Source organism: Bufo bufo, chromosome 4 (assembly GCF_905171765.1).
Source record: "Bufo bufo chromosome 4, aBufBuf1.1, whole genome shotgun sequence".
Classification (NCBI taxonomy): Eukaryota; Metazoa; Chordata; class Amphibia; order Anura; family Bufonidae; genus Bufo; species Bufo bufo.
Window position 1 is genome coordinate 168982397 of NC_053392.1, and position 26527 is coordinate 169008923.

General features: G+C 43.8%; 1 protein-coding gene across 1 annotated transcript in view; it reads left to right on the forward strand.

The window, feature by feature from the left end:
- MED12L (mediator complex subunit 12L) overlaps window positions 1-26527 on the forward strand; it is a 692480-nt gene that overhangs the window by 114158 nt on the left and 551795 nt on the right. The window contains exon 11 of the mRNA XM_040429951.1: window positions 15780-15911. Coding sequence (XP_040285885.1) covers window positions 15780-15911 — 132 coding nt within the window. The remainder of the gene's footprint in view (window positions 1-15779; window positions 15912-26527) is intronic.

The following is a 26527-nucleotide window of genomic DNA, read 5'->3' on the forward strand; positions in this document are numbered from 1 at the left end:
AAAGCTTGTCGAAGTAAAGATCGTGCACAACTATCGAAGTCCACGTGCAAACAAGCCGCCGGCGTGGGGATTTAGACGGAAGAAATTCGTATAACCCGTAAGACTACGGTCGACTGTATCGAAGGACCAACGTCTAGAGCAACGTATGGGCATTTGTTTCATCGAATGGTAAGACTGTTCGATTTTTGTATGCCGGCTTATGTGTGTTGGGAACACACAGCTAAGTGTTTCAGCGGGTCGCCGCTGAGAATCCAGTATAGCGGGACGCCGCTAGGACAATCTTTGGGCGAATAGCTTATCATAAGCTGTATTTGAGTTCCAAGTGATTAATCTTGTTCTTCCAAAGGGATTCATATGGGATTTAGACTTTTATCTTCATATTCAAAAGTTTGGATCGAATACTATCGATCTTTCCGATTCGAATGTCACATATTTTACACCTATGAATGCTGCTATTGAATGCTGATACAGCTCGAAAATTAATATAGGCATTTTATTTAGCGATTTTATTTAGCGATTTTTTTATCGAATATTTATCGATTTTATTGTTATTGTGATGATTGTTTATGTCCTCGACTTTTCTTGTGATTTTTAATTGTGCCCAGTACCCTTCACTATAGGGTAGCACCTATTTTCATTATTATTTATAATAAATTCAATATTGGTCGCGATATCTGAGAGTGCCCGGTGTACTTTTTGTTCAGAATGTGTATAAAAGTAGAGTAGTCAGAGCCCCTAGTTGTCTGACCAGAAGAAGACGTTGAAATGGGGATGTTGAGTCACTGACCCTGGGTCGCCAGCTATTTGACCAGAGGACCAGCCAGACTACTGGTCCACAGACTGTGGGCCTCCAGCCTTTTGATTAGTGGAGCTCAGTGCCTTGTCTGTATTATTTTGAGTTTCTCCAGTAAAGAACCACACTGCTTTACTGCAAACTCTAACTCTCTTGACTTATTTCCTATTGGGTTGCACCATGTCTTGCCATTCCTTTCCAGGAAAGCAGCAACACGTGGTGACACCTTGACAGTGTTTGGGGAACCCAGCATAGTTTTGGGGCCACCTCATACCTGGTTACTGTATTGATATAACTGTTACAGGCATTTTGTAGGCAGCAGATAGCAGGATTTGGGTCAAAAAAGGGACTGTCCCTTTAAGGACTCAAACCTGAGAGGGATGATGTAGAAAGTGTTCAGAAGATGAAGCAGACCTGACTTTCTCTTCTGTTTGGCCTACTCGTGTCAGTTAGCTATGAGTCATTGCAGTGACTGAATTTCTGATATACAGAGTAGAGAAATGTCATAGACAGGGAATTTCCTTCACCCAGTTACCTCGTCATTTGCAGAAAATATAGAGAGATCTGAAACTCACAGAAAACATCAAGATTACTTTTTAAAATATATATATTTTTCACTGATTTCACAGAGTTTTGCATCTGAACTTGTTTAAACATTAAAGGGACACTGATAGGCCAAATCAGCATATTTAGTTATATATATGACATTACAGGTCTTATACAGTCTATTAAAAGCATCTAAGTATCCCCCCTGTCCACCTTATAAATACCGAAAAATAAAGTTTTATAACCTGCCTGTCTCGTCACCAATCTGCCCAAGGGGCGGCGTTTCATCTCAAAATGCGCCCAGCCAGCCGCTCCCAACTGCCGTTCTGAAGCTCCGCCCAGCTCATCAATATTCACTTCGCTGGGCGGCGGTTACAACTCTCCCAGACTCAAGTGCCCGGTGCATGCGCATAAAGCAGAGGCTGCAGCGGCCTCGAAGACGCAGGCTGGGTGTGTACGCAGGCCCGATGTAACCACGGCGGGGCGCAGGCGCAGAAGATTAGACATGAACGATGCCAGGAGGATTCAATTGCCCATGCGCAGGATCGTGACTGGGGAGAGTTGTAGCCGCTGCCCAGTGAAGTGAAAATTGATGAGCTGGGCGGGGCTTCAGAACGGCAGTTGGGAGCGGGTGGCTGGGCGCATTTTGAGATGAAACGCCGCCCCTTGGGCAGATTGGTGACGAGACAGGCAGGTTATAAAACTTTATTTTTCGGTATTTATAAGGTGGACAGGGGGGATACTTAGATGCTTTTAATAGACTGTATAAGACCTGTAATGTCATATATATGTAACGGGGTTTTGAGGGCGCCCCCTAGTGTTTTTGGGGTCCCTAAACCTAGTTAACTCACTATGCCTGACAGGCGGATCCTGAGCCTCCGCTATCTGGGAGCTGGGGTACATGTCTGCGGCAGTGCCTCCACCCAGTGGAGCATCCGGGGTAGGGATGTGGGGTCCCACTGGGAACATACTTGGTGCAATGAGACTGACACAGCCTAACTGGAATTAACTTTATATAGTACGTAGCAAATGAACCCACATACATAGGAAAATACAGTAGAGTAACACAGATAACAATGCAATGTGGATTTTTCCTCACCCACCCACCAGCACACCTGCATCCCACCCCCTTATCTTCGCCCTAGTGGCCGTTGGTGCACATAGGAGAGTTGGGGCTCCTATAAGTCCTGCTTCGCAGGGTCACTGAAGCAGCCTGAGCTGTGTAATGTCCGTCACTGGACCTCAGAGTCTTTACTGTGAGTGAGGAGACAGGTGCCCTGTGGTGATACAGGGAGAGGTTTGACTTACCCTCACAACACAATTAACCAGGTCAGTCAGCAGCAATCTCCTCTCACTGGATTCACCAGACGTCTGGACTCAATGCTTGTTTTTGCCAGCGGGTCCCTCTCTCAGCAGGTGTGATCTTGGGTGAAGCAAGTTCTCTCAGCAAGGTTCTATCTCTGTGCTGCAGTCTCTCACAACTAGACACATGTCCTCTCTCTGGCTGAGCATGTCGTAACTTCTAGAAATCTTCCAGGACCTCCCTCCTCAGAGCTGTGCAGGAAGTATCCTAACAGGACCTGCGATGATGCCACAATCCATGTGACTGATTTCAGCAGGTCATGTGATCAATGCTCAATGTTTTATTACCAGCATACTGAGTCCATCTGCCATCTACTGGGAATTTTAAGATAATGCAGCCTGTGTCACTTCGCAGGGTTACATGCTCCCCCTTGAAAATACTTGCCTTCCACTGGCAAGTCCTAGCCAAGGGGCTTAACAAAAATTCAACAGAAAAAGGTTTAGCATACATACAGTACAGTTAGCACAGTAATATCCTAGCTAGCTAGTTATCTAGGGTAAAGAGTCACTAACATTTACCACTTCAGCTAGTGCATGTAGGAAAGTGGCCATTTTAGATGCTGCTTGTGTCAGCGGGGCATAACTGGGCTCTCCTATATTATCATAAACTAGGGCCCTAGGGGGTTGCCGCACTCTGGTGCTGTGTCTCAGTTCTCGCTGTGGGAGAGGATCTTAGGACATCAACTGTGGAACTTCGACTCCTGCCCTCGAAGTAGAGTCTCTAAGGGAAGTTCCAGGCACAAAACATGGACTTTCTGGATTCAACCTTGGAGAACTTTGTGATCCAGGAGAGGTTCCGGGACTTTGTGAAACCACAGGAGTTAAAGGAGGCAATTGCTGTGTTTCTTCTGCGGGTGATGACCACCACTGATCCTCTGCACTGGGAGTTCCCGGGGTCTCCTCTGCCCCATTTCCAGGACTCTCTGCTGGGTTTTCCTCCAGTTCTTCACTACTCTCTTCCTCTTCATCAGCATACACAACTGGAAGCAGATGGTTTCTATGCCAAGCCTTTATTCGACCCTCCGGGCCCCTAATGTTGTACACTGGCAGTCCTTCCAGTTTGGACACAACCTCAAACAGGGCATTTTTCCATCTGTCAGCCAGTTTGTGTTTTCCGGGCACACCTAGATTCCGGAGAAGAACTTTATCCCCTGCTTGAATCTCCCGATATCTCACCTTAGAATCATACCTTCTTTTGTTCCGTTCTTCCATTTTTGCTGCAGCTTGGGTGGCCAACTCATAGGCCCGATGAAGGTTTTGTTTGAGGTTCCTCACATATTGAAAGTGTGAAGTTGAATCTGTTCCATCAGGAGACACTCCCAAACGGACATCTATCGGCAATCAAGCTTCTCTCCCGAACATTAGGAAATAGCGTGAGAACCCTGTAGATTCATGCCTTGTACAGTTGTATGCGTGGACCATGGCTTCCACATGTTTACTCCAAGACCGCTTCTCGACTTGCTTGAGAGTCCCTAGCATATCTAGGAGGGTCCTATTGAACCGTTCTGGCTGTGCATCACCCTCCGGATGATAAGGTGTGGTCCTGGACTTCTGCACCTGCAACATGTCCAACAGCTCCTTGATCAACTTACTCTCAAAGTCTCTACCTTGATCAGAGTGTATCCGATTGGGTAGTCCATAGTGAATAAAATACTTCTGCCAAAGGACTTTGGCTACAGTCACAGCCTTTTGATCTTTAGTGGGGAAGGCTTGAGCATATCTGGTGAAATGGTCCGTTACCACCAGCACATTTCCAATTCCCGCTGTATCGCTCTCAATGCAGAGATAGTCCATGCACACAAGATCCATGGGTCCCGTACTTTTCAGATGACCCATAGGGGCAGCTCTCACAGGCAGGGTCTTCCTCTGGATACACCTCCTGCATGTCTTTACATGTTGCTCGACATGTTCCCTCATGCGAGGCCAATAGAACCGATCTTGTACTAGGCCATAGGTCTTGTCCACCCCGAGATGCCCATGTTGATCGTGGAGAGCTCTCAGGACCATGCCACGGTATCTGTGCGGTAGTACCAATTGTTTTCTGTCAGGGTGATCATGATACTTCACGACCCTATAGAGTACTCCATCTTCGAGATGTAGTCGGCTCCATTCTCTTCGGTATAATTCTCTTTGACTCACAGGTAGAGAAGTCAGCAATTTAGGATTCTTAGTCTTTATTGCTCTGATAACTATCCCAATATACCAGTCCTGCGCTTGAGCCTTCTTCTTGTCTTCTGTGGTTATACTGGACCACTGTTGAAGCATGACTGGAGCATGGAACACCTCAGGCACGGCTTCTGGAGAGTGGCTAATGGAGTCTATCCCTCTTAGCTCGGCAAATTCTTCTTGACTCTCGGCCACCACATACATCTGACAAAAGGCTCCTACCCCCGGTCCAGGGATCTCTTCCCACTCCTCTTCTTCTTGGTGAGGAGGGAGTCTAGGTCTGCGGGACAGGGCATCTGCGCTGACATTCTTGGGCCCAGGCTTGTACATTAGGCTGAAACTGTAGCTTGACAAGGCAGCCAACCACCTATGCCCTGTGGCATCCAGCTTAGCTGTAGTCTGGATGTAGGTAAGTGGATTGTTGTCAGTCCTTACTTCGAATGTCGCTCCATACAAATAGTCATGCAGCTTATCCACGATGGCCCACTTGAGTGCCAGAAATTCCAATTTATGGACTGGATAGTTCTTCTCTTCAACCTGTAAGACTTCTACTTATGTAAGCCACCGGCCTCAATCCTTCTGGATAACTTTGGTGCAGTACACCCCCTAGGCCTTCCATACTGGCATCCACATGGAGGATATATGGTTTCTCAGGGTCTGCATAGGCTAAGACAGGAGCTTCTGTAAGTCTCTTCTTCAATGTCAGAAAGGCATCTTCACATCCTGAAGTCCATTTCTCTCCAAAGGGGTCTTTAGGATATGGTGCTTTAGCACCCTTTATGTCAGAGGTAATCTTCAGTAGGTCATGTAACTCTCGAGCAATCTTTGAGTAGTCTTTCACGAACCTTCGGTAGTAACCACAGAATCCGAGAAAGGACCGCAACTCACTGATGTTATTTGGTCTTGGCCAATTCAACACTGCTTCAATTTTAGCAGGATCTGTGGCTACTCCTTCAGCGGAGACTATGTGCCCCACATAAGTGACAGAGTTCTGGGCAAATCGGCATTTGTCCACTGATAGCTTCAGGCCTTCAGCTTGAAGTCGATCCAACACCTTTAGCAATCTTTGTTTATGCTCCTCTGGTGTCTTCCCGAAAACAATTAGGTCATCTAGATACACTACACACTCTTTGGGATTCATATCCCCCACAGTTTTCTCCATCAGCCTCTGAAAAGTAGCAGGAGCTCCTGTGACTCCCTGTGGCATTCTGGTAAACTGGAAGAACCCCAAAGGGCAGATGAAAGCTGTCTTTTCCTGATCCTCCTTCTTCATGGGTACCTGATAATATCCAGACCTCAAGTCAAGCACTCTGAACCACTGGCTGCCAGATAGGGCGTTCAGAAGATCCTCTATCCGGGGCAAAGTGTACTGATCTGGCACAGTCCTCTTGTTCAGAGTACGGTAGTCCACACATAGCCGAACTGAACCATTCTTTTTCCTCACTACCACAATGGGTGAGGCATAGGGGCTCCGGGACTCTGTGATGATGCCTGCTCCTTCCATCTGCTGGAGTATGTCCCGAACATCTTCCACATCTCGAGGGGGTATTCTTCTTGACCTTTCCCTGAAAGGAGTAGGATCAGCAAGTCTTATAGCATGGGTGGCACTCTTAGAACACCCCACGTCCATCTCTGCTCTGGAGAACACTCTCTCTCGGGTGGCTAGTTTTGAACGAAGGCTGTCTTTCCACTCCTGTGGTAGAGGAGAATCTTCTAGATCAAAATCTAAAGGTGCTTTCACATGATCCTTCTGTTCTGCACTCACAGACATGATGGACGAAACTTGATCTAAAAGGTGTATCACACCAATCTTCTGATGACGATCAATCCGGATTTCTGTGGGGGTTAAATTCTGTACCATCACAGGAAAGCTTCGACACCACCTTTTTCGCCAATCTTTTACCTCAGGTATGAGAGTCCACCCCTTCTTCTGATCCTCTTCAGGCAGAGACTCAATAAGGTATTGTCCAGTTCCCCCCAACATTTCATGGTGCATTGAGGCTATGGCTCGTAAGGTTTTGGTCTCACCAGGCTTCACAAATGCAGGTTCTGTTCCTGAATAGTGGCACGACCCTGGTTTTGTTTCAAGGGCTAGTCGTCTACACTCTTTTCCTAGGACAGGGCTGACCTCCATCAGTCGGTCTAAGGAGACATCTCCCACTTCTGTCAGATAGGCCTTGAATACATCCTGTACCATCTTTGCATTAGTACTCAATATTATTGGGGCACACACTTTCTTGGCTGCAGGGCATATCAAAGCTTCCAGCTCCATAGGACATATCATCCCGGTGTTTAACTGGGGAATAGTTATGGTCACTTTTATGCATCCCTCCACAGGTTGAGCTTGAGACCCAACGCCCCATAGCTGAAACTCTCCTGCAGGTTCCATAGGAATGTGTTTCAAATGACGTTCATAGAAGTCTCTGTAGATAATGGTGACTTGAGAACCTGTATCTAGCAATGCTGAAGCATGAATTCCTTCTACTTGCACGTGTATCAAAGATTTAGGCCCAATCTTGGCCCCTACATATAAACTATATGTAGGCCGGGTCTTCCTTCGCTTGTAAGACCTGGTCATTTGAGTCTCCTCGAGCTCGGTTGCCAGCACCTCCACATCCACCTCCATGGAGTTCGCAGGGCACTCCCGCTGAAAATGCCCTGACTTTCCACATTTAAAGCAGTCCCCTCGGCGGGGTGAATCCTCAGGAAACAGTTTTTTCTGAGTCTTCCTGTGTTGTCCCCCACTTCCAGGGGGAGGATCTGCTCTCTCTGGTGGTGATTTGCATAAGAGCTCCAATTCAGCCACCTTCTTCCTAAGAGCTGACAGTTCTGTATCCTCTTTCTCCTTCTGTAGGGGTGGACACGTCTGGTCTTCCAATCTCCTGGCTGTATTTATTAATGTGGAATAAGGCAGAACTTTATCATCCAACTTGGCTCTCAGCAGAATCATAACTGGATTATTGGTCAAACCACCTCTCTGAATTTGCTTAGATAGCCGAGCATCCAACTCAGAGGCAGTGACTGCTCCTTTATGGAATAACTTTCCAAGCGATAGCTGTAACCGGTTGATATAGTCAGTGGCTTTTTCATGCTCCCTATGCTTAGTGGCTAGGAACTTAACCAACAGATCATCCAAATCTTCTGATTTCCCATAAGTATCCTGTAAAACTTGTAGATAGTCGTGCACAGTAGCTTGCCCATTTACTCCCTTGTACAGTCTTATCATGTCTGTAGCGGGAAAACGAAGACTCTCCACCAACCGCTGTTTCTTTATGGTATCCGTACAAGACCATTCCTCCAACAACTGCATAGCATTATCCTTCCAGACCTCAAAAGGCTCTTCTCCTGAAGGAACAGGCTGATTCCCAGAAAACACCTTTAGTTTGCGGTAACTATGGGTGTGGTTTGCCGTCACTATGGCTTCTGAGAGTTTCTGTAGTATGTCCGATACATCACTACCTCCTGTAGGCAGGGTGCGTACTTCAGGGTTGTCTGGTTTCAGTAATGCTGTAGATGGATGAGATTCTGCTTTAGGAGTAATCATCCCCTGTCCTCTAGGAGGATGGGCAGCTTGTTTAGGAATGGCTCCGGCCTTTCCGGAGATGGGAGTCAGGAGCTTAGAATAATTTTCTGTGACATAATCTCTCTGTTCTAATTTAAAGGGTTGTTGCAGTGAGACCCTTTCTTTCTTATCAAGGAGAGCGTACACTAAGGAGCATCCTTCATCCGGGGCTCCATATAAATGAATGTTGGTAGGCATCTCATGGTCTCCCAAGTCCGTATGACAATATATTAACATGTAAGTTTGGCCTTCAGAATCCTGCAGGATATCCCTGACGGTCGCCATTTCTATTCCCAGTCGAATTTCTATACACAAGATGACGTGATTCATCTCACAGCAGGATGGGACTTTGCATAACATCACAGCTTGCTGTAATGGTACATTTCTTTGCTGGGCCCACTCTTTTGCAAAGGAGGGAGTGGCCTGAGGATTTAACCTATTCTCACTGGTTGTACCCCAATGAATCTCAGCAGTGCCTCCATATGTAACGGGGTTTTGAGGGCGCCCCCTAGTGTCTTTGGGGTCCCTAAACCTAGTTAACTCACTATGCCTGACAGGCGGATCCTGAGCCTCCGCTATCTGGGAGCTGGGGTACATGTCTGCGGCAGTGCCTCCACCCAGTGGAGCATCCGGGGTAGGGATGTGGGGTCCCACTGGGAACATACTTGGTGCAATGAGACTGACACAGCCTAACTGGAATTAACTTTATATAGTACGTAGCAAATGAACCCACATACATAGGAAAATACAGTAGAGTAACACAGATAACAATGCAATGTGGATTTTTCCTCACCCACCCACTAGTACACCTGCGTCCCACCCCCTTATCTTCGCCCTAGTGGCCGTTGGTGCACATAGGAGAGTTGGGGCCCTTATAAGTCCTGCTCCGCAGGGTCACTGAAGCAGCCTGAGCTGTGTAATGTCCGTCACTGGACCTCAGAGTCTTTACTGTGAGTGAGGAGACAGGTGCCCTGTGGTGATACAGGGAGAGGTTTGACTTACCCTCACAACACAATTAACCAGGTCAGTCAGCAGCAATCTCCTCTCACTGGATTCACCAGACGTCTGGACTCAATGCTTGTCTTTGCCAGCGGTCCCTCTCTCAGCAGGTGTGATCTTGGGTGAAGCAAGTTCTCTCCGCCAGGTTCTATCTCTGTGCTGCAGTCTCTCACAACTAGACACATGTCCTCTCTCTGGCTGAGCAAGTCGTAACTTCCAGAAAACTTCCAGGACCTCCCTCCTCAGAGCTGTGCAGGAAGTATCCTAACAGGACCTGAGATGATGCCACAATCCATGTGACTGATTTCAGCAGGTCATGTGATCAATGCTCAATGTTTTATTAACAGCATACTGAGTCCATCTGCCATCTACTGGGCATTTCAGATAATGCAGCCTGTGTCACTTCGCAGGGTTACATATATAACTAAATATGCTGATTTGGCCTGTCAGTGTCCCTTTAAGCCATGACTTAAATCAGTTCTTTTGCCTGAGATTTCCTTACTGAAAGTGAATTGTCAGATAATGTCCAGTGCAACCTGTGGTGATTATCGTATGATGCAGGGGCATAACTAGGAAAGGCTGGGTCCCATAGCAAACTGTCTGGCAAAGTACTTTTGCCACCCAGCCGGTATCTCACCAGCCAAGCCAGTATTTTAGTGCCTCTGCCGGTGGCGGTAATTTATTTCTACTGGCAATAATAATTGCCTGTATTTTCCTATAAGGACTGTCAGTACTAATGAGTGCTTCCATTGTGGAGCGCTCACTAATATAGCCTTTAACTCCCGCCCCCATCCATCCCTTTTGTGTTAAGAAGAAAAAAACAAAAACAACTCACCTCCATTCGCTCGCACTGTGGTGAACACTTACTGCTCAATGGATGGTCAGGAAAAGACCTGAGTTGTTTTTTTCACAGAGAAGAAATTACTTTTACTAATGGGGGCCTTACTATTACCGGAGGGCACTAATGGAGTATTACTATTACTGAGGGGCACTACTGGGGGCACGAATGGGGACACTACGATTACTGGGGGGCACTAATGGGGGCATTACTATTACTGAAAGGCACTGCTGGGGGCACTAATGGGGGCATTACTATTACTGTGGGGCACTAGTGAGGGTATTCCTCTTTCTGGGGGGCACTAATGGGGGCATTACTATTACTTTACTGGGGACACAACTGGGGGAACTAATGGGGGCATTACTATTACTGGGGGGCACTAATGGGGACATTACTATTACTGTGAGGTGCTACTGGGGTCACTAATGAGGACATTACTATTACTGGGGGACACTAATAAGGCATTTTTATTACTGGGGGGCACTAATGGGGGCATTAATATTATTGGGGGGCACAAATGGGGGCATTACTACTACTGGGGGCACTAAAGGGGCACTAAAGGGGTACTATTAATTCTGGGGGGATCTAATGGGGGCATTATTAATTCTGGAGGGCACTAATTGGTAGGAGTAAAAAGAAAATGGGAGGAAGTTACTTCAAACCTAGAGAGATCAACAAATACCACCAAAGGATGAAATAAAACTGGGCGACGACAGGGGTGTGGGCTGGATAGTGAGGAGATGGAAGAAGGTGGATTTCCGGAAGGCGGCTCTAAAGGAAGTGTTCTGAAGTATCTAGAACACTCTCAAATAGCAATGTCAGGAGTGCGGGAATTGGGTGGTGTCAGTGTGAGGGATTTCACAGTAAAACGTCACTCACCGCTAAGTAAACAGGGAAAACTGAACGAAGGAAGGGAGGGGGAGGAAGTGAGTGCCACTCCAACAATAATACGGATATCTGAAATGGGTGACGGTCCAGTTAGGCAGGTATAAAAAACAATCACATTAGTAATAAGGATATCACTGAGGAGTGCGTGGATATCACTGAGTAAGTATTATCACCCAGTGCCGAGGAGTGAATGTAGTGCTGGGCATCGGTGATCGCACTGGTGTAAGACTGTAAAATGGTTAAGTGGAATATAACATCATATATAAAACATTATTGTAGTAAGACTTAAAGGGTTTCTATCACTTCGTATGACATAATTAGCTGTCAGACACTAGCGATCTGCTAGTGTCTGCTCTGGCCAACCATCCTACTATAATCGCTTGTGGGGCAGCGGTTTTGCTAAAAAACGAACTTTTATAAATATGCTAATGAGCCTCTAGGTGCTATGTGGGCGTCATTAGCACCTAGAGGCTCTGTCTACCTTCATAAACAGCCGCCGCCCAGCGCGTCCCTCCAGCCCGCCCATGTCCTCCTCCGTGTGACGCAGCGGCCGAATTCTCGCACATGCGCCGTGCGCGGCTGTATTCGGCGCATGCGCATTGAATGTCTGACGGCTCCCAGCTCAGACATCTCAAATGCGCCGAATACAGCCGCGCACGCGAGAATTCTTGCATGTGCGAGAATTCGTCCGCTGCGACACACGGAGGAGGAGATGGGCGGGCTCGAGAGACGCGCTGGGCGGCGGCTGTTTATGAAGGTAGACGGAGCCTCTAGGTGCTAATGACGCCCACATAGCACCTAGAGGCTCATTAGCATATTTATAAAAGTTCGTTTTTTAGCAAAACCGCTGCCCCACAAGCGATTGTAGTAGGATGGTTGGCCAGAGCAGACACTAGCAGATCGCTAGTGTCTGACAGCTAATTATGTCATACGAAGTGATAGAAACCCTTTAATAAAATATAAAGTCCAAAAAAGTTAATAAAAGTTAATAAAATATTCATGCACTCACTCACTAGGGGGGTGGTCATCAGGATAAACACATAACACCTGTGACCCAACCCCCCCCCCCCCCCCCCGGCCAGGATCGCATGTAGAGTGGTGGTGACAGATGGCAGCACAGCATGAAGGCTTCAGATCAATCACTTTATTCAGCAAAGATATTGGGGCATTCTTAATTCTGGGGGGCATTAATGTAGGCATTACTACTACTGGAGACACTAATACGGACATTATTAATTCTGTGGGGCAATAATGGAGGCGTTAATATTACTGGGGACACCAATTAGGTCATTATTAATTCTTGGGGGCACTAATGGTGGCATTAATAATTCTTAGGGGCACTAATAGAGGCATTAATATTACTAGGGGCACTAACAGGGGCATTATTAATACTGGGAGCCACCTACCGACTTAAGACCCTGTGTTAAGCCATGCCTCCACAACCACACCTCTTTGGGGTGTGGCTTAACTTGGCCTGTACTACTTGTTGGGAAAGGTGGCAACCTTACCCCCAAGCCATGATTAACTTTATGTGAAGTCAGGGTCAGGCGTGATCAAGTTTTTATTGCCTGGCCCTGTCAAAGTGCAGAAGACGTGGCATTGCAGAGAGAGCTGAGCCTCTAGGTGTAACGACAACGCCCCCATTGCTCCTAGAGGCTTATCTGCATATATTAAAACTTAATTTTTCTCAGCAATGCGGGTACATATAAACATGGGACCACAGATGTCTTCAGCTGCCAAGTGCACATGTACAGTACAGACCAAAAGTTTGGACACACCTTCTCATTCAAAGAGTTTTCTTTATTTTCATGACTATGAAGGCATCAAAACTATGAATTAACACATGTGGAATTATATACATAACAAACAAGTGTGAAACAACTGAAAATATGTCATATTCTAGGTTCTTCAAAGTAGCCACCTTTTGCTTTGATTACTGCTTTGCACACTCTTGGCATTCTCTTGATGAGCTTCAAGAGGTTGTCCCCTGAAATGGTCTTCCAACAGTCTTGAAGGAGTTCCCAGAGATGTTTAGCACTTGTTGGCCCTTTTGCCTTCACTCTGCGGTCCAGCTCACACCAAACCATCTCGATTGGGTTCAGGTCCGGTGACTGTGGAGGCCAGGTCATCTGGCGCAGCACCCCATCACTCTCCTTCATGGTCAAATAGCCCTTTCTTAAAGTAATGATGACCACTCGTTTTTCTTTACTTAGCTGCTTTTTTCTTGCCATAATACCAATTCTAACAGTCTATTCAGTAGGACTATCAGCTCTGTATCCACCTGACTTCTCCTCAACGCCACTGATGGTCCCAACCCCATTTATAAGGCAAGAAATCCCACTTATTAAACCTGACAGGGCACACCTGTGAAGTGAAAACCATTTCAGGGGACAACCTCTTGAAGCTCATCAAGAGAATGCCAAGATTGTGCAAAGCAGTAATCAAAGCAAAAGGTGGCTACTTTGAAGAACCTAGAATATGACATATTTTCAGTTGTTTCACACTTGTTTGTTATGTATATAATTCCACATGTGTTAATTCATAGTTTTGATGCCTTCAGTGTGAATCTACAATTTTCAGAGTCATGAAAATAAAGAAAACTCTTTGAATGAGAAGGTGTGTCCAAACTTTTGGTCTGTACTGTAACTGGTCACCCAGTTTCATAGATACAAATCTGTAGACAGATGCCCTGACCTGGGAAATAAATTTGCATTAATAAATGTATTAAACTGCTTTAGAAACTCTCTGGTTCCTACCTGCATATTAGACTTCACCATTTTGACTTTAAAATGTCAGATGATTTTGTGCTAAGATTTAAAAGTGTATTCCAGGGCAAGAAAAAAAGCTGTCATGTACAAAAAAAACACGAAAATAGTACTTATACCTACCTTACCGAACCCCCACTGCTGCCATTCTGGTGGTGCCAGGTTCCAGCTGCACCCCACTTCCTGCTACTGTCATAACATGGCAGTAAATGGCTGTGAATGCTCACCCAATCACTGTCTGCAGCCATGACCTGCCTGAGGCCAAAACTGCCTTCTGTCCTTCTTTGACTGTTACAAAAATTGGGTGGTATGGCTATAGCCGTAGTTATGCCCCTGCTCTGTTGTATGAGAGCTCAGGTAAAAACATCAATCTATTTGGTGTCTGTTCATTCTTTCTTTCATTCATTAATTATATTTCAGTATGCTGTCCATGAAGCCACCTAAACATCTATGTATGTAACCCCTAAATATAAAGGATGAGGAGCTATTAATTTGTATGTATATGAGCAAAACCCTAGGGTCTGGCCACAAAGTCAAAGCCAAAATTAGGAGTGGATCATAAAAGGAGAGAAAGTATAAAGGACAAATACGATTTCTCCTCTATTTCTGAATTCTCTCCTGGTTTTGGCTTCCAAAACTGCATCGTGTAACCAGTTGTACCCTTAGAGTGCCTGCACACGGTGTGGCTTACGTGCGGTTTCTCTGCACAGATTTTGTGCAGCAAAAACACAGAGAGTTACAGTACCAGCAAAGTGGATGAGATTAGACACATCTCATGTACACTTTGCTTTTTGATGCTTGGTGGATTTTGAAATCTGCTGCATGTCCAATGTTGTTGCGTTTTTCTTGTGCAGATTTCACCCTTTTCAATAGAAGGGTGAGATCTGCAGAAAATCAGCATAAAAAAACACAGAAAAACTGCACCAAAAACACAATAAATAGTGCAGATTTATGTGCATTTTTTGTGCAGTTTTGGTTTGGATTTAATGCGGATTTTCTGCACATAAACCTGCACAATGTGCAGCCACCCTTAGGCCTCATGCACATGAACGCATTTTCTTTCCGTGTTCGTTCCGTTTTTGTTGCTGACCGTATCCAAAACCATTCATTTCAATGGGTCCGCAAAAAAAAACGGAAGTCACTCCGTGTGCATTCCGTTTCTGTATGTCCGTATTTCCGTTCCGCAAAAAAATAGAACATGTCCTATTATTGTCCACATTACGGACAAGGATAGTACTGTTCTATTAGGGGCCAGCTGTTCCGTTCCGCAAAATACGCAATGCACACGGATGCCATCCGTATTTTTTGCGGATCCATTTTTTGTGGACCGCAAAATACATACGGTCGTGTGCATGAGGCCTTAGTGTAAGTTAAGCAGATTTTAGACTGTTTTTCACTTTGAATGCCAATTGACAGCTGACACTGAACTACTAGCAGCTTGCATCTGCATCTTTAAAACACTGGCTGCGTGAATGTTCCTTTGAGGAAGGCAGACAACACGCATACCTGTCGCTGGAATTTTGTTTTAGAATATGTGCTGAAGTTCCGGTAAGAACATACCCGTTATGAAGACAAAACCTTTTAAATTAAAGCTGGCCCAGTCAATTACCTGATTGGCATAGACCCAGATACTCTAAATCCTGACAAGCTGTTGTTGCCTGGGATATCACCAGCATCATTTTCGGTCCCCAGTGGACCAAAAATGATGACGTCCCATCGGTGGTCACGTTGGACACTGTAGCCTCATTTTCTTTCAGTAATTAGCATTTTGTATATGGACTGCTGATTGTAAACTGCTGCACAATACTGTATGTTAGAGCTATACATGTATACTGTAGTCTGTTTTTGTCTTTGAAAAAGGTGCCTCCTAGTGATGAAGCAGTGATCACTTTACTTTGCGAGTGGGCTGTGAGCTGCAAGCGGTCTGGAAAACACCGAGCAATGGTGGTGGCTAAGCTTCTTGAAAAGAGGCAGCTGGAAATAGAAACTGAAGTAAGTGGTTTGATGGAACTTCCTAGTTGTATTCATCATGTTTATACTTCTGGTGGCTTCATTTCTGTTTCTTCTCATAAGACATAGAGCTGTTGCAAAACTACAACTTCCCCAACATCAAAAGATTACATAAGTATGATGGGAATTGTAATTACCCTGCAGTTAGAGAACCACAGGCATACAAAGCACACCAAATGTGGAAACACACAAAGCAATGAGAATTTTCCGCTAAGGACTGCATCAGTTAAAGAGGTTCTGCTGGATTTACAGATTGATGACCTATCCACCGGATAGGTGATCAATATGAGATTGGTGAGCACTGCAGCCTCCTCCCAGGTTACCAAGCACAGCACCCAGCTGTGTTTGGTCATGTGACTGAGGAATGTGACGTTACTTGGCCTAGGAAGAGGCCTGAGTACTCATGGAATGCCGCAGCCTCTTCATACAGCTGATCGGCGGGGGTCTGACCCAGTGAATCATTGAAAACCCGGTGATAGACGGTGTAAACGTAGTGTGATGCCAACATTTAAAATATTAATACAAAAATCTATGTATTGCTTGTGTTTATACATTTCTGCCAAAAATCTTCATATATTGTTATAGATACAGTCAGGTCCATAAATATTGGGACGTCTACACAATTCTAACATTTTTGGCTCTATACATCACCACAATGGATTTGAAATGAAACAAACAAGATGTGCTTTAACTGCAGACTGTCAGCTTTAATTTGAGGGTATTTGCATCCAAATCAGGTGCCTCCCACTTGTTAAGGGACCAAGAGTAATGGGACAATTGGCTTCTCAGCTGTTCCATGGCCAGGTGTGTGTTATTCCCTCATTATCCCAATTACAATGAGCAAATAAAAGGTCCAGAGTTCATTTCAAGTGTGATATTTGCATTTGGAATCTGTTGCTGTCAACTCTCAAGATGAGATCCAAAGAGCTGTCACTATCAGTGAAGCAAGTCATCATTAGGCTGAAAAAACAAAGCAAACACATCAGAGAGATAGCAAAAACATTAGGCATGGGCAAAACAACTGTTTGGAACATTCTTAAAAAGAAGGAACGCAGCGGTGAGCTCAGCAACACCAAAAGACCCGGAAGACCACGGAAAACAACTGTGGTGGATGACCGAAGAATTCTTTCCCTGGTGAAGAAAACACCCTTCACAACAGTTGGCCAGATCAAGAACACTCTCCAGGAGGTAAGTGTATGTGTGTCAAAGTCAACAATCAAGAGAAGACTTCACCAGAGTGAATACAGAGGGTTCACCACAAGATGTAAACCATTGGTGAGCCTCAAAAACAGGAAGGCCAGATTAGAGTTTGCCAAACGACATCTAAAAAAGCCTTCACAGTTCTGGAACAACATCCTATAGACAGATGAGACCAAGATCAACTTGTACCAGAGTGATGGGAAGAGAAGAGTATGGAGAAGGAAAGGAACTTATCATGATCCTAAGCATACCACCTCATCAGTGAAGCATGGTGGTGGTAGTGTCATGGCGTGGGCATGTATGGCTGCCAATGGAACTGGTTCTCTTGTGTTTATTGATGATGTGACTGCTGACAAAAGCAGCAGGGTGAATTCTGAAGTGTTTCGGGCAATATTATCTGCTCATATTCAGCCAAATGCTTCAGAACTCATTGGACGGCTCTTCACAGTGCAGATGGACAATGACCCAAAGCATACTGCAAAAGCAACCAAAGAGTTTTTAAGGGAAAGAAGTGGAATGTTATGCAATGGCCAAGTCAATCCGCTGACCGGAATCTGATTGAGCATGCATTTCACTTGCTGAAGACAAAACTGAAGGGAAAATGCCCCAAGAACAAGCAGGAACTGAAGACAGTTGCAGTAGAGACCTGGCAGAGCATCACCAGGGATGAAACCCAGCGTCTGGTGATGTCTATGCATTCCAGACTTCAGGCTGTAATTGACTGCAAAGGATTTGCAACCAAGTATTAAAAAGTGAAAGTTTGATTTATGATTATTATTCTGTTCCATTACTTTTGGCCCCTTAACAAGTGGGAGGCACATATGCAAACTGTTGTAATTCCTACACCGTTCACCTGATTTGGATGTAAATACCCTCAAATTAAAGCTGACAGTCTGCAGTTAAAGCACATCTTGTTTGTTTCATTTTAAATCCATTGTGGGGGTGTATAGAGGCAAAAATTTTAGAATTTTGTCGATGTTCCGATATTTATGGACCTGACTGTATATACTCTATAATTACCTATTGCATATTTGTCACACTAAATGATTTCTGACCTCTTAAGGTAATGTCCACCATTTCATACCATGTTAAGTTCCAAAAAACGGTGCTGATTAATTTCTTGTTTTTTTATTACTGCAATTTGGGCTAAAAATAATTATTTCAATTGCCCTTTATTTAAAAAGTTTTAGCAGTTTTTGAGATACAGGGGTTAAAATCAGTCTGTTTGCAGAGTATCACTTCTTAGTCCTCATTGCTGATGGGTCCTGTGAAGCCTTATCTCTGATCTCCTTGTGTCATAAACACTAATTTTATCAATTTTCTTATCAGTTTTAGAAGAGTTTAGCTACAAGTAGTGTTTATGAGGTTAGGAGGTCAGAGATAAGGCCAGTGCACATACTTCCAAATCCTTTCCCAGCCAATGGCTAGGGGTCCCTGGGTATGCAAAGGGTGCCTGATCTTTAAGATTCCTAGTGACCAGCAAATGTGTTGAAATCTAGTGCTTCTGCGATTCTTCTGCATTTTGCCTGTGCTTATCATGCATTTGTTTCTGCCTGTGCTCTAGCCCTATATCCGCCCTACCTGTGTGCTCCTATAGTTCCAGTTTCAGTTCTGTTCATGTTTAAGTTAACCCTGTCCATCTGCCTTGTTCGTGTGCCTTCCATGCCTGTGTCTTCACTATCACTCAGCCTGTCAGCTTGTCCCGTGTCTTCTTTTATCTAAACTGTGAGTGTGCAGTCCCGATCTAGTAACCTGCACTTAAGCCTTAGTAACTGTTCATACTGCATCTGCAGTTTTCCTGCAGTTTTGATGTGTTTTCTGTATCCTGAGCTCCCAGTGCCTGCACCAGAGTCCTTGACCATAGTGGATCATCTGCCATCTATGCCAGGACTATCCCAGGAGGTAGCGGTCTAGTTCCTTCCCATCAGCGAAGGCCAGATCCCTGTGTAGAGGTTAAAGGAGGAATACCAGCGGAGCACTAGAAAAAAGCCCTTAGGGTTAGCCCTACGCCAAAACGGTTAGTTGGAACAGTAGGTCCACAATCTATCAATTACACAGCATATACAAGCTAGCCATTGTGCCTGGGTTAACAACAATGGGACTTTTATACCCACTGGAGTGCCATGGCCCCTTTATTCTACTAAGGATAAGCCATCAATGCATATTTCCAGAATACATCTTTAACCACTTCCAGACCGGGCCATTTACCCCCTTCCTGACCAGGCCTAATTTTGCAAATCTGACATGTCACTTTATGTGGTAATAACTTTAGAACACTTTTACTTATCCAAGCCATTCAGAGATTGTTTTCTCATGATACATTGTACTTCATGTTAATGGTAGATTTGAGTCAATATGTTTTACCTTTATTTATAAAAAAATTCAAAAGTTAACAAAAATTTGAAAGAATTCACTGTTTTCTAAATTTTTATCTCTCTGCTTTTAAGACAGATAGTGATGCCTCATAAAATATGTATTAATTAACATTCACCATATGTCTACTTTATGTTGGCATCATTTTAGTAATGTAATTTAATTTTTTTAGGACGCTAGAAAATTAAAAATTTTAAAAGCAATTTTTACAATTTTAAAGAAAATTTCCAAATTCTTTTTTAAGGACCAATTCAGTTCTGAAGTCACTTTGTGGGGCTTACATAATAGAACCAACCCAAAAATGACCCCTTTTTAGAAATAAGACCCTTCAAACAATTCAAAACTGGTTTTCAAAATGTTGTTAACCCTTTAGGTATTCCACAGAATTAAAGCAAAATAGAGGTGAAATTTCAAAATGTCACTTTTTTTGCAGATTTTCTATTTTAATCATTTTTTTTCCTGGAACACGTCAAGGGTTAACAACAAAACAAACCTCAATATTTATTACCTTGATTCTGCAGTTTGCAGAAACACCCCATATGTGGTCGTGTACCGCTGTTTGGGCACAGAAGGCAAGGAGTACCATATGGTTTTTGGAGTGCAGATTTAGCTGGAGTGGTCTTTGAGGACCATGTTGCATTTGAAAAGGCCCTGAGGTAACCCCACAGTAAAAAAAAAATAAAATAAAAAAAGTGACCACATTTTGTAAACTACACCACCCAAGGAATTTTTAAGAGGTGTAGCGAGCACTTCACTCAACAGCTGTTTCATAGAATTTTTAATACTTGGTTGTGAAAATGAAAAATATTTTTTTTTTACAGGAAAAACTTTTTTTTACAAAAGATAACAAGAGTATATCCCCCCACAATTTGCAACCCACTTTCTCCTGAATACAGTAACACCCCTATTGTGGTCGTAAAATGTTATTTGGGGATACGCTAGGGCTCAGAAGGGAAGGAGCGGCATCTGGATTTTCTAACATGGAATTTTCTGTCATGGGTTTTAAGAGCAATAACATTTAGCTTTCTGGTTGCTTTTTATCTCATTTTTGGGAGGTGAAGTCACAAAAAAATCTGTTTGGTGTCATTTTTCTATTATATTTTTTTTACACCGTTCACTTGATGGGATAGATCATAGATATTTTTATAGATCCAGTCATTATGGACGCAACGATACCAAATATGTCTAGTTTTTTTTATTTTTACGTTTTACACAATAAAAACATTTTTAGAAAAAAAAAATCATGTTTTTGTGTTGCCATTTTCTTAGAGCCATATTTTTTTTCATTTTTCTGGCTATAGTCTTGTATGAGGACTTGTTTTTTGTGGGACGAGGTTACATTTTTATTGCTACTACATTAGGGTACATATGACTTTTTGATTGATAGATATTATGTTTTTGTGAGGTGAGGTGACTAAAAATAACAGTTTTGGTATAATTTTTATTAGTTTTTTTTTACACCATTCACTTGATGTGGTAGATCATGTGATATTTTTGTAGAGCCAATTGTTACGGATGCAGCGATACCAAATATGTCTATTTTTACATTTTACACAATAAGAGCATTTTTAGAAAACAAAATCATGTTTTTGTGTTGCAATTTTCATAGAGCCAATTTTTCTGTCTAAGGTCTTGTGTGGGGGCTTATTTTTGTGGGATGAGGTGATGTTTTTATTGTTACCATTTTGGGGTACATACGACTTTTTGATTGATTAACATTGTTTTTTGGGAGGTAAGCTCGCTAAAAAATCTGTTTTGGCGCAATGTTTATTTATTTTTTACGGAGTTCACCTGATAGGGTAGATCCTGATATTATTATAGAGCCGGTCGTTGCGGACGCGGTGATACCAAATATGTCTATTTTGTTTTCTTCTATTTTTAAAAAAAATGTAAATGACTGATTTGGTGGGAATTTTTTTTTATGTGAAACTTTTTTTTATTTTTATTTTTTCACTTTATTTTTTCATTTTCAAAATGTTTTATTTTACACTTTATGTCCCTATAAGGTCATACAAGATCTCTGGGGGATATTTTAACCAGAGAGGCTGTACAGCACTATACTGTGTTGTACAGCCTCAGTGCAGGGCTGATCGAGATCTATGGAAGACCCGACAGCTCATGCACTCCCCCGGCCCTGGCGGTCACATGATCACCAGGCCGGGACAGGAAGCAGTAGATCGCTTCCTCAGCTGTATACACAGCATTCGTTGAGTGCTGTGTATACAGCGATCTAGAAGGCAGGGACACCCGGGAATGGTCCCTTTTCTCTGGGGTGCCCTGCTGTCACTGACGATTAGCGTGCAGCTGCCATCTCTGAATAGACGTTCCGGAACATCCATTCAGAGATAAACTGACCGCCCACTTCAGCAAATGGCATTTATTATGTTGAGAAAATTAATACAAGGCACTTACTAATGTATTGGGATTGTCCATATTGCTTCCTTTGCTGGCTGGATCCATTTTTACATCAAATTATATACTGCTTGTTTCCATGGTTACAACCACCCTGCAAACCATCAGTGGTGCTCGTGCTTGCACACTATAGGAAAAAATGCCGGCCTCTCTGGTGACCAGAACCATCAGAGCCCACATAGGCTGGTGCTTTTTCCTATAGTGTGCAAGCATGACCACCACTGCTGAATTGCAGAGTGGTCGTAACCATGGAAACAAGCAGTGTATAATGTGATAGAAAAATTAATCCAGCCAGCAAAAGGACAATACATTAGTAAGTGCCTTGTATTCTCTTTGTCTACATAATAAATGCCATTTGCTGAAGTGACACAACCCCTTTAACTCTACTATACCCATAAAGTTAAAGAGTAACTAAACCTCTGTAACAATTTTAACGTGATGTCCCTAATGCCCAAATAAATCTATTTGTAATGTACTTTATTTATCAATTATGTATTTTTCTTATGTCTTTTATGTCCCTAAAGCACACCATTTACTGGTGCGCTTAAGGGTCCACTCACACGTCCGCAAAAGTTTGTGGAACTGGTGCGGACCCATTCACTTTCAATGGGGCTGCAAAAGATGCGGACAGCACACAGTGTGCTGTCCGCATCCGCACTTCCGTTCAGCGGCCCCGCAAAAAAATAGAACATGTCCTATTCTTGTCCTATTCTTCACAAAACATGGACACCGGCCATGTGCGGTCCACAAAATGCGGAATGCACATGGCCGGTGTCTGTGTTTTGCTGATCCGCCATTAGCGTAATGCAAAACAGTTGCGGATGTGAGAATGGACCTTTAAACTCAGTTTTCAGTACACCGCTAACAGCTAAGTGGTGTACAGAGCACGGAGTGTGAAATTTTACTTTAGTATGGGCTCGTTCACACAAACGTTTTTTGCATTCCGTATACGGGCCGTTCATTTTAATGGTTCCGCAAAAAAAAAGGAATGCACTCTGTATGCATTCCGTTTCCGTATTTCCGTTTTTCCGTTCCGTTTAAAGATAGAACATGTCCTATTATTGCCCGCAAATCACTTTCCGTGGCTCCATTCAAGTCAATGGGTCCGCAAAAAAAACGGAACACATAACAGAATGTACTCCTTATGTCTTCCGTATCTGTTCCGTTTTTTTTGCGGAACCGTCTATTGAAAATGTTATGCCCAGCCCAATTCTTTCTATGTAATTACTGTATACTGTATATGCCATACGGAAAAACGGAATGGAACCGGAAACACTACTGAATCAAAAAACAGAAAAACGGATTAGTTAAAAACGGCCTGCAAAACACTGAAAAAGCCATACGGTCGTGTGAACAAGCCCTAAGGGACAGAGAGACACATGCTAAACGCATTCCTGCATATCCGTAAAACAAGCCGAGGTCAGGGCAGGCAGCAAAAGGTCAATACAGAGGTCTGCGTTTGAGATAGTTAGTAAGCAGTGATAGATTCTGGTGGGAAATACTGGAGTTTGGTGACATCTCTGAAATCAGACGGGGTGAGGTACACAGCAGACGTCAAGGCAGAGAGCAGAGAATCAGAATCGATAAATGGGCAGAGCTCACTTCTTTTCTTTGCATTTTCTGCAGTGGTGAGTGCAAAATCATGGTAAAATGCCTTAGTGTTGCTGCAAAAAACTGTTGCAGGGTGCAGGGACCTTGTTTCAGAACATGTTGGTTCACAGAACAGAATATTGTTTGAAACTGAGACAAATTATTCTTTGAGATTCCGTTTGCACTTCCTAAACTGATCAGATACCAATGTGGGGTTCTGTAGTTGAGCTGTTAGTAGGAGTTTACTTTTTACTGTTTAATGCGAGTGAAGAATACAATTTATCACTGTATTCCCAAACGACTTTGTTGGGGTGACTTTGGGACCTCATAGAAACCACAGCCTAAAATAAGCACACTTTAATCTGCTGCCAGAGCTCTGTAGTCAATACTTATAATGCAAAGCTTTAGGGAGTATTTTGGGCAGAGGAGTTACTGTTTAACCTATTTATCTGATTTTGAGTTTGGTCACTAAAAATACAGAACATTATAATACTATTAATAATGTTTTATTCCAGTGTGTAATGATAAACACGGAGAAACTTATTTTAAATGTGGACATCCCTTCTAACTAAGGCCACTTTCACACTCGCGTTGTGGTTTCCGTTTGTGATCCGTTCAGGGCTCTCACAAGCGGTCCAAAACGGATCAGTTTGGCCCTAATGCATTCTGAATGGAAAAGGATCCGCTCAGAATGCATCAGTTTGGCTCCGATCAGTCACCATTCCGCTCTAGAGGCGGACATCAGAACGCTGCTTGCAGTGTTTGGCTGTCCGCCTGACGAAACTGAGCCAAACGGATCCGTCCTGACACACAATGTAAGTCAATGGGGACAGATCCATCTTGGCTATGTTAAAGATAATACAAACGGATCTGTTCTGAACGGATGCATGCGGATGTATTATCGGTGCGGATCCCTCTGTGCAGATCCATGACAGATCCGCACCAAACGCGAGTGTGAAAGTAGCCTAACATTACTAATAGATGTGTGAAATCAAGCATAGAGCTAGGCAGTCTTTATACAGTAGATAAACATGACATTATTTTCATATGTCTACTGTTGTATATATTACGTGAATCAAATGTGCTATTCCAATATTAGTCTTGCTGTCTGATTTGGTCTTGGATGTTCTGTTTCTGTTGTCACAATATACACTCATTGACAAAAACAATATAACACCCAGACAGAAATGTTAGGTTGCTGCAAAACTCATCATGCAGTTATGTTTCAGACAGATATGTAAATTATTACAGGTGAGCTGTGATTAGAAAGATATTGTAAAAGTGTTTCCTCTGCTACCCAATAAAAAGGGTCTCAGAGGCTACTTTTGGGTAGTGTACGTTGGTGAGAGATTGCTGACTGCAAGACACGCCTCTACGACGCACTTGAAGACATTTTGCCCAGTTGACAGACCTTGAGAGGGGGCGCATAATTGGATTGAGAAAAGCAGGATGGTCATTTTGATGAATTGCCCACAATCGAGGCTGTTCTGACCTAGCTGTTAGAAGACGTTGGGAGCAGGGGTTATGTGAGAGCATGCCTACAGCCTCTGGACGGCCCAGCTAGACCACCAGAAGAGAAGATTGTTGCCAGCCACCATTGCCTTTGTTTGCAGTGATTTTCATGAATGAGAAACCTGGACTGCAATGGACTGGAACCATATCGGTCAGTAGCTTTTTGGCCACCAGAGGCTGCCAAAATCGAGCACATAACAAATTTGTGCTGGAACTACTTAACTTTACCTTGACTTCCAACTTCTTTGTGTTTGGAGGGTCCTACTACCACCAGCTCAGGGGCGTCGCAATGGGGAGTTTATGTGCCCCGTCGTATGCTAACTTGTTCCTGGGCTGGTGGGAGAGGACCCTAGTGTTCTGTGACTCCCCCAAAATACTGACAGAAAGTGTCATTAGTTGAAATAGATTCATTGATGACATTTTCCTGATTTGGGATGGTGAGAAATGCAACTTTGAGAGGTTTGTGCAAGAATTGAATTGTAATAACATTGGCATGCGCTTCACGTTTGAATTTAGGAGGGATGTCCTTCCATTCTTAGACGTTGAAATCACCAGAAATGGTATAGGTCCATTAGAAACTAAGACCATCAGGAAACCAACTTCCACTAATTCACTTCTGAACTGAAATAGCCATCATCCGTTGTCATTGAAAAGGGGCATCCCAACAGGTCAATACTTAAGAATGAGAAGAAATTGCTCCAATGACACAGTATTCCAGGAACAGGCGGATGACCTCCGCAGACGTTTTCTGGAAAAAGGCTATCCAGACTCTACACTTCGTGTAGCGTATCATAGGGCATGCAGTAGTAACCGTTCTGCTCTATTGCACCCGAAACGCAGACAGACTACACCAGGCCTAATTCGACTAGTAGGCACATATGATATAGCGGTGAACGAAGTGAGACAGGTGCTGGGTAAATATTGGGATATCCTTAAAATGAACCCTGACATCAGCAAAGTTGTTGTAGGGACACCCCAAATCACATACAGACGTGGTCGAAATTTGCAGGACCGCCTGATACATAGCCACTTTCGGGAGCCACTCATTGATAATAAGAACTGGCATCCACGAGTGGTGGGGTGTTTCCGCTGTAGTGGATGTGTTGCCAGTAAAAACATTACTCAAGGTCGCAGTTTCACAGATGCTCTTACAAGTAAAACGTATGCCATAAAACACTTCATAAATAGCGTTGAGCGAACTTCTGTTTTAAGTTCGGCGTCTAAAGTTCGGCTTCCGGTTAGCGGAGAATCCCGATATGGATTCCGAATTCCGTTGTGGTCCGTGGTAGCGGAATCAATAATCGGCCATTATTGATTCCGCTACCACGGACCACAGCGGAATTCGGAATCCATATCGGGATTCTTCGCTAACCGGAAGCCGAACTTTAGACGCCGAACTTAAAACAGAAGTTCGCTCAACACTATTCATAAACTGTCGCAGCAAAGGGGTAATTTACAAAGCCACCTGTGAATGTGGCCTAAAATATGTAGGCAAGACCACTCGTGAGCTA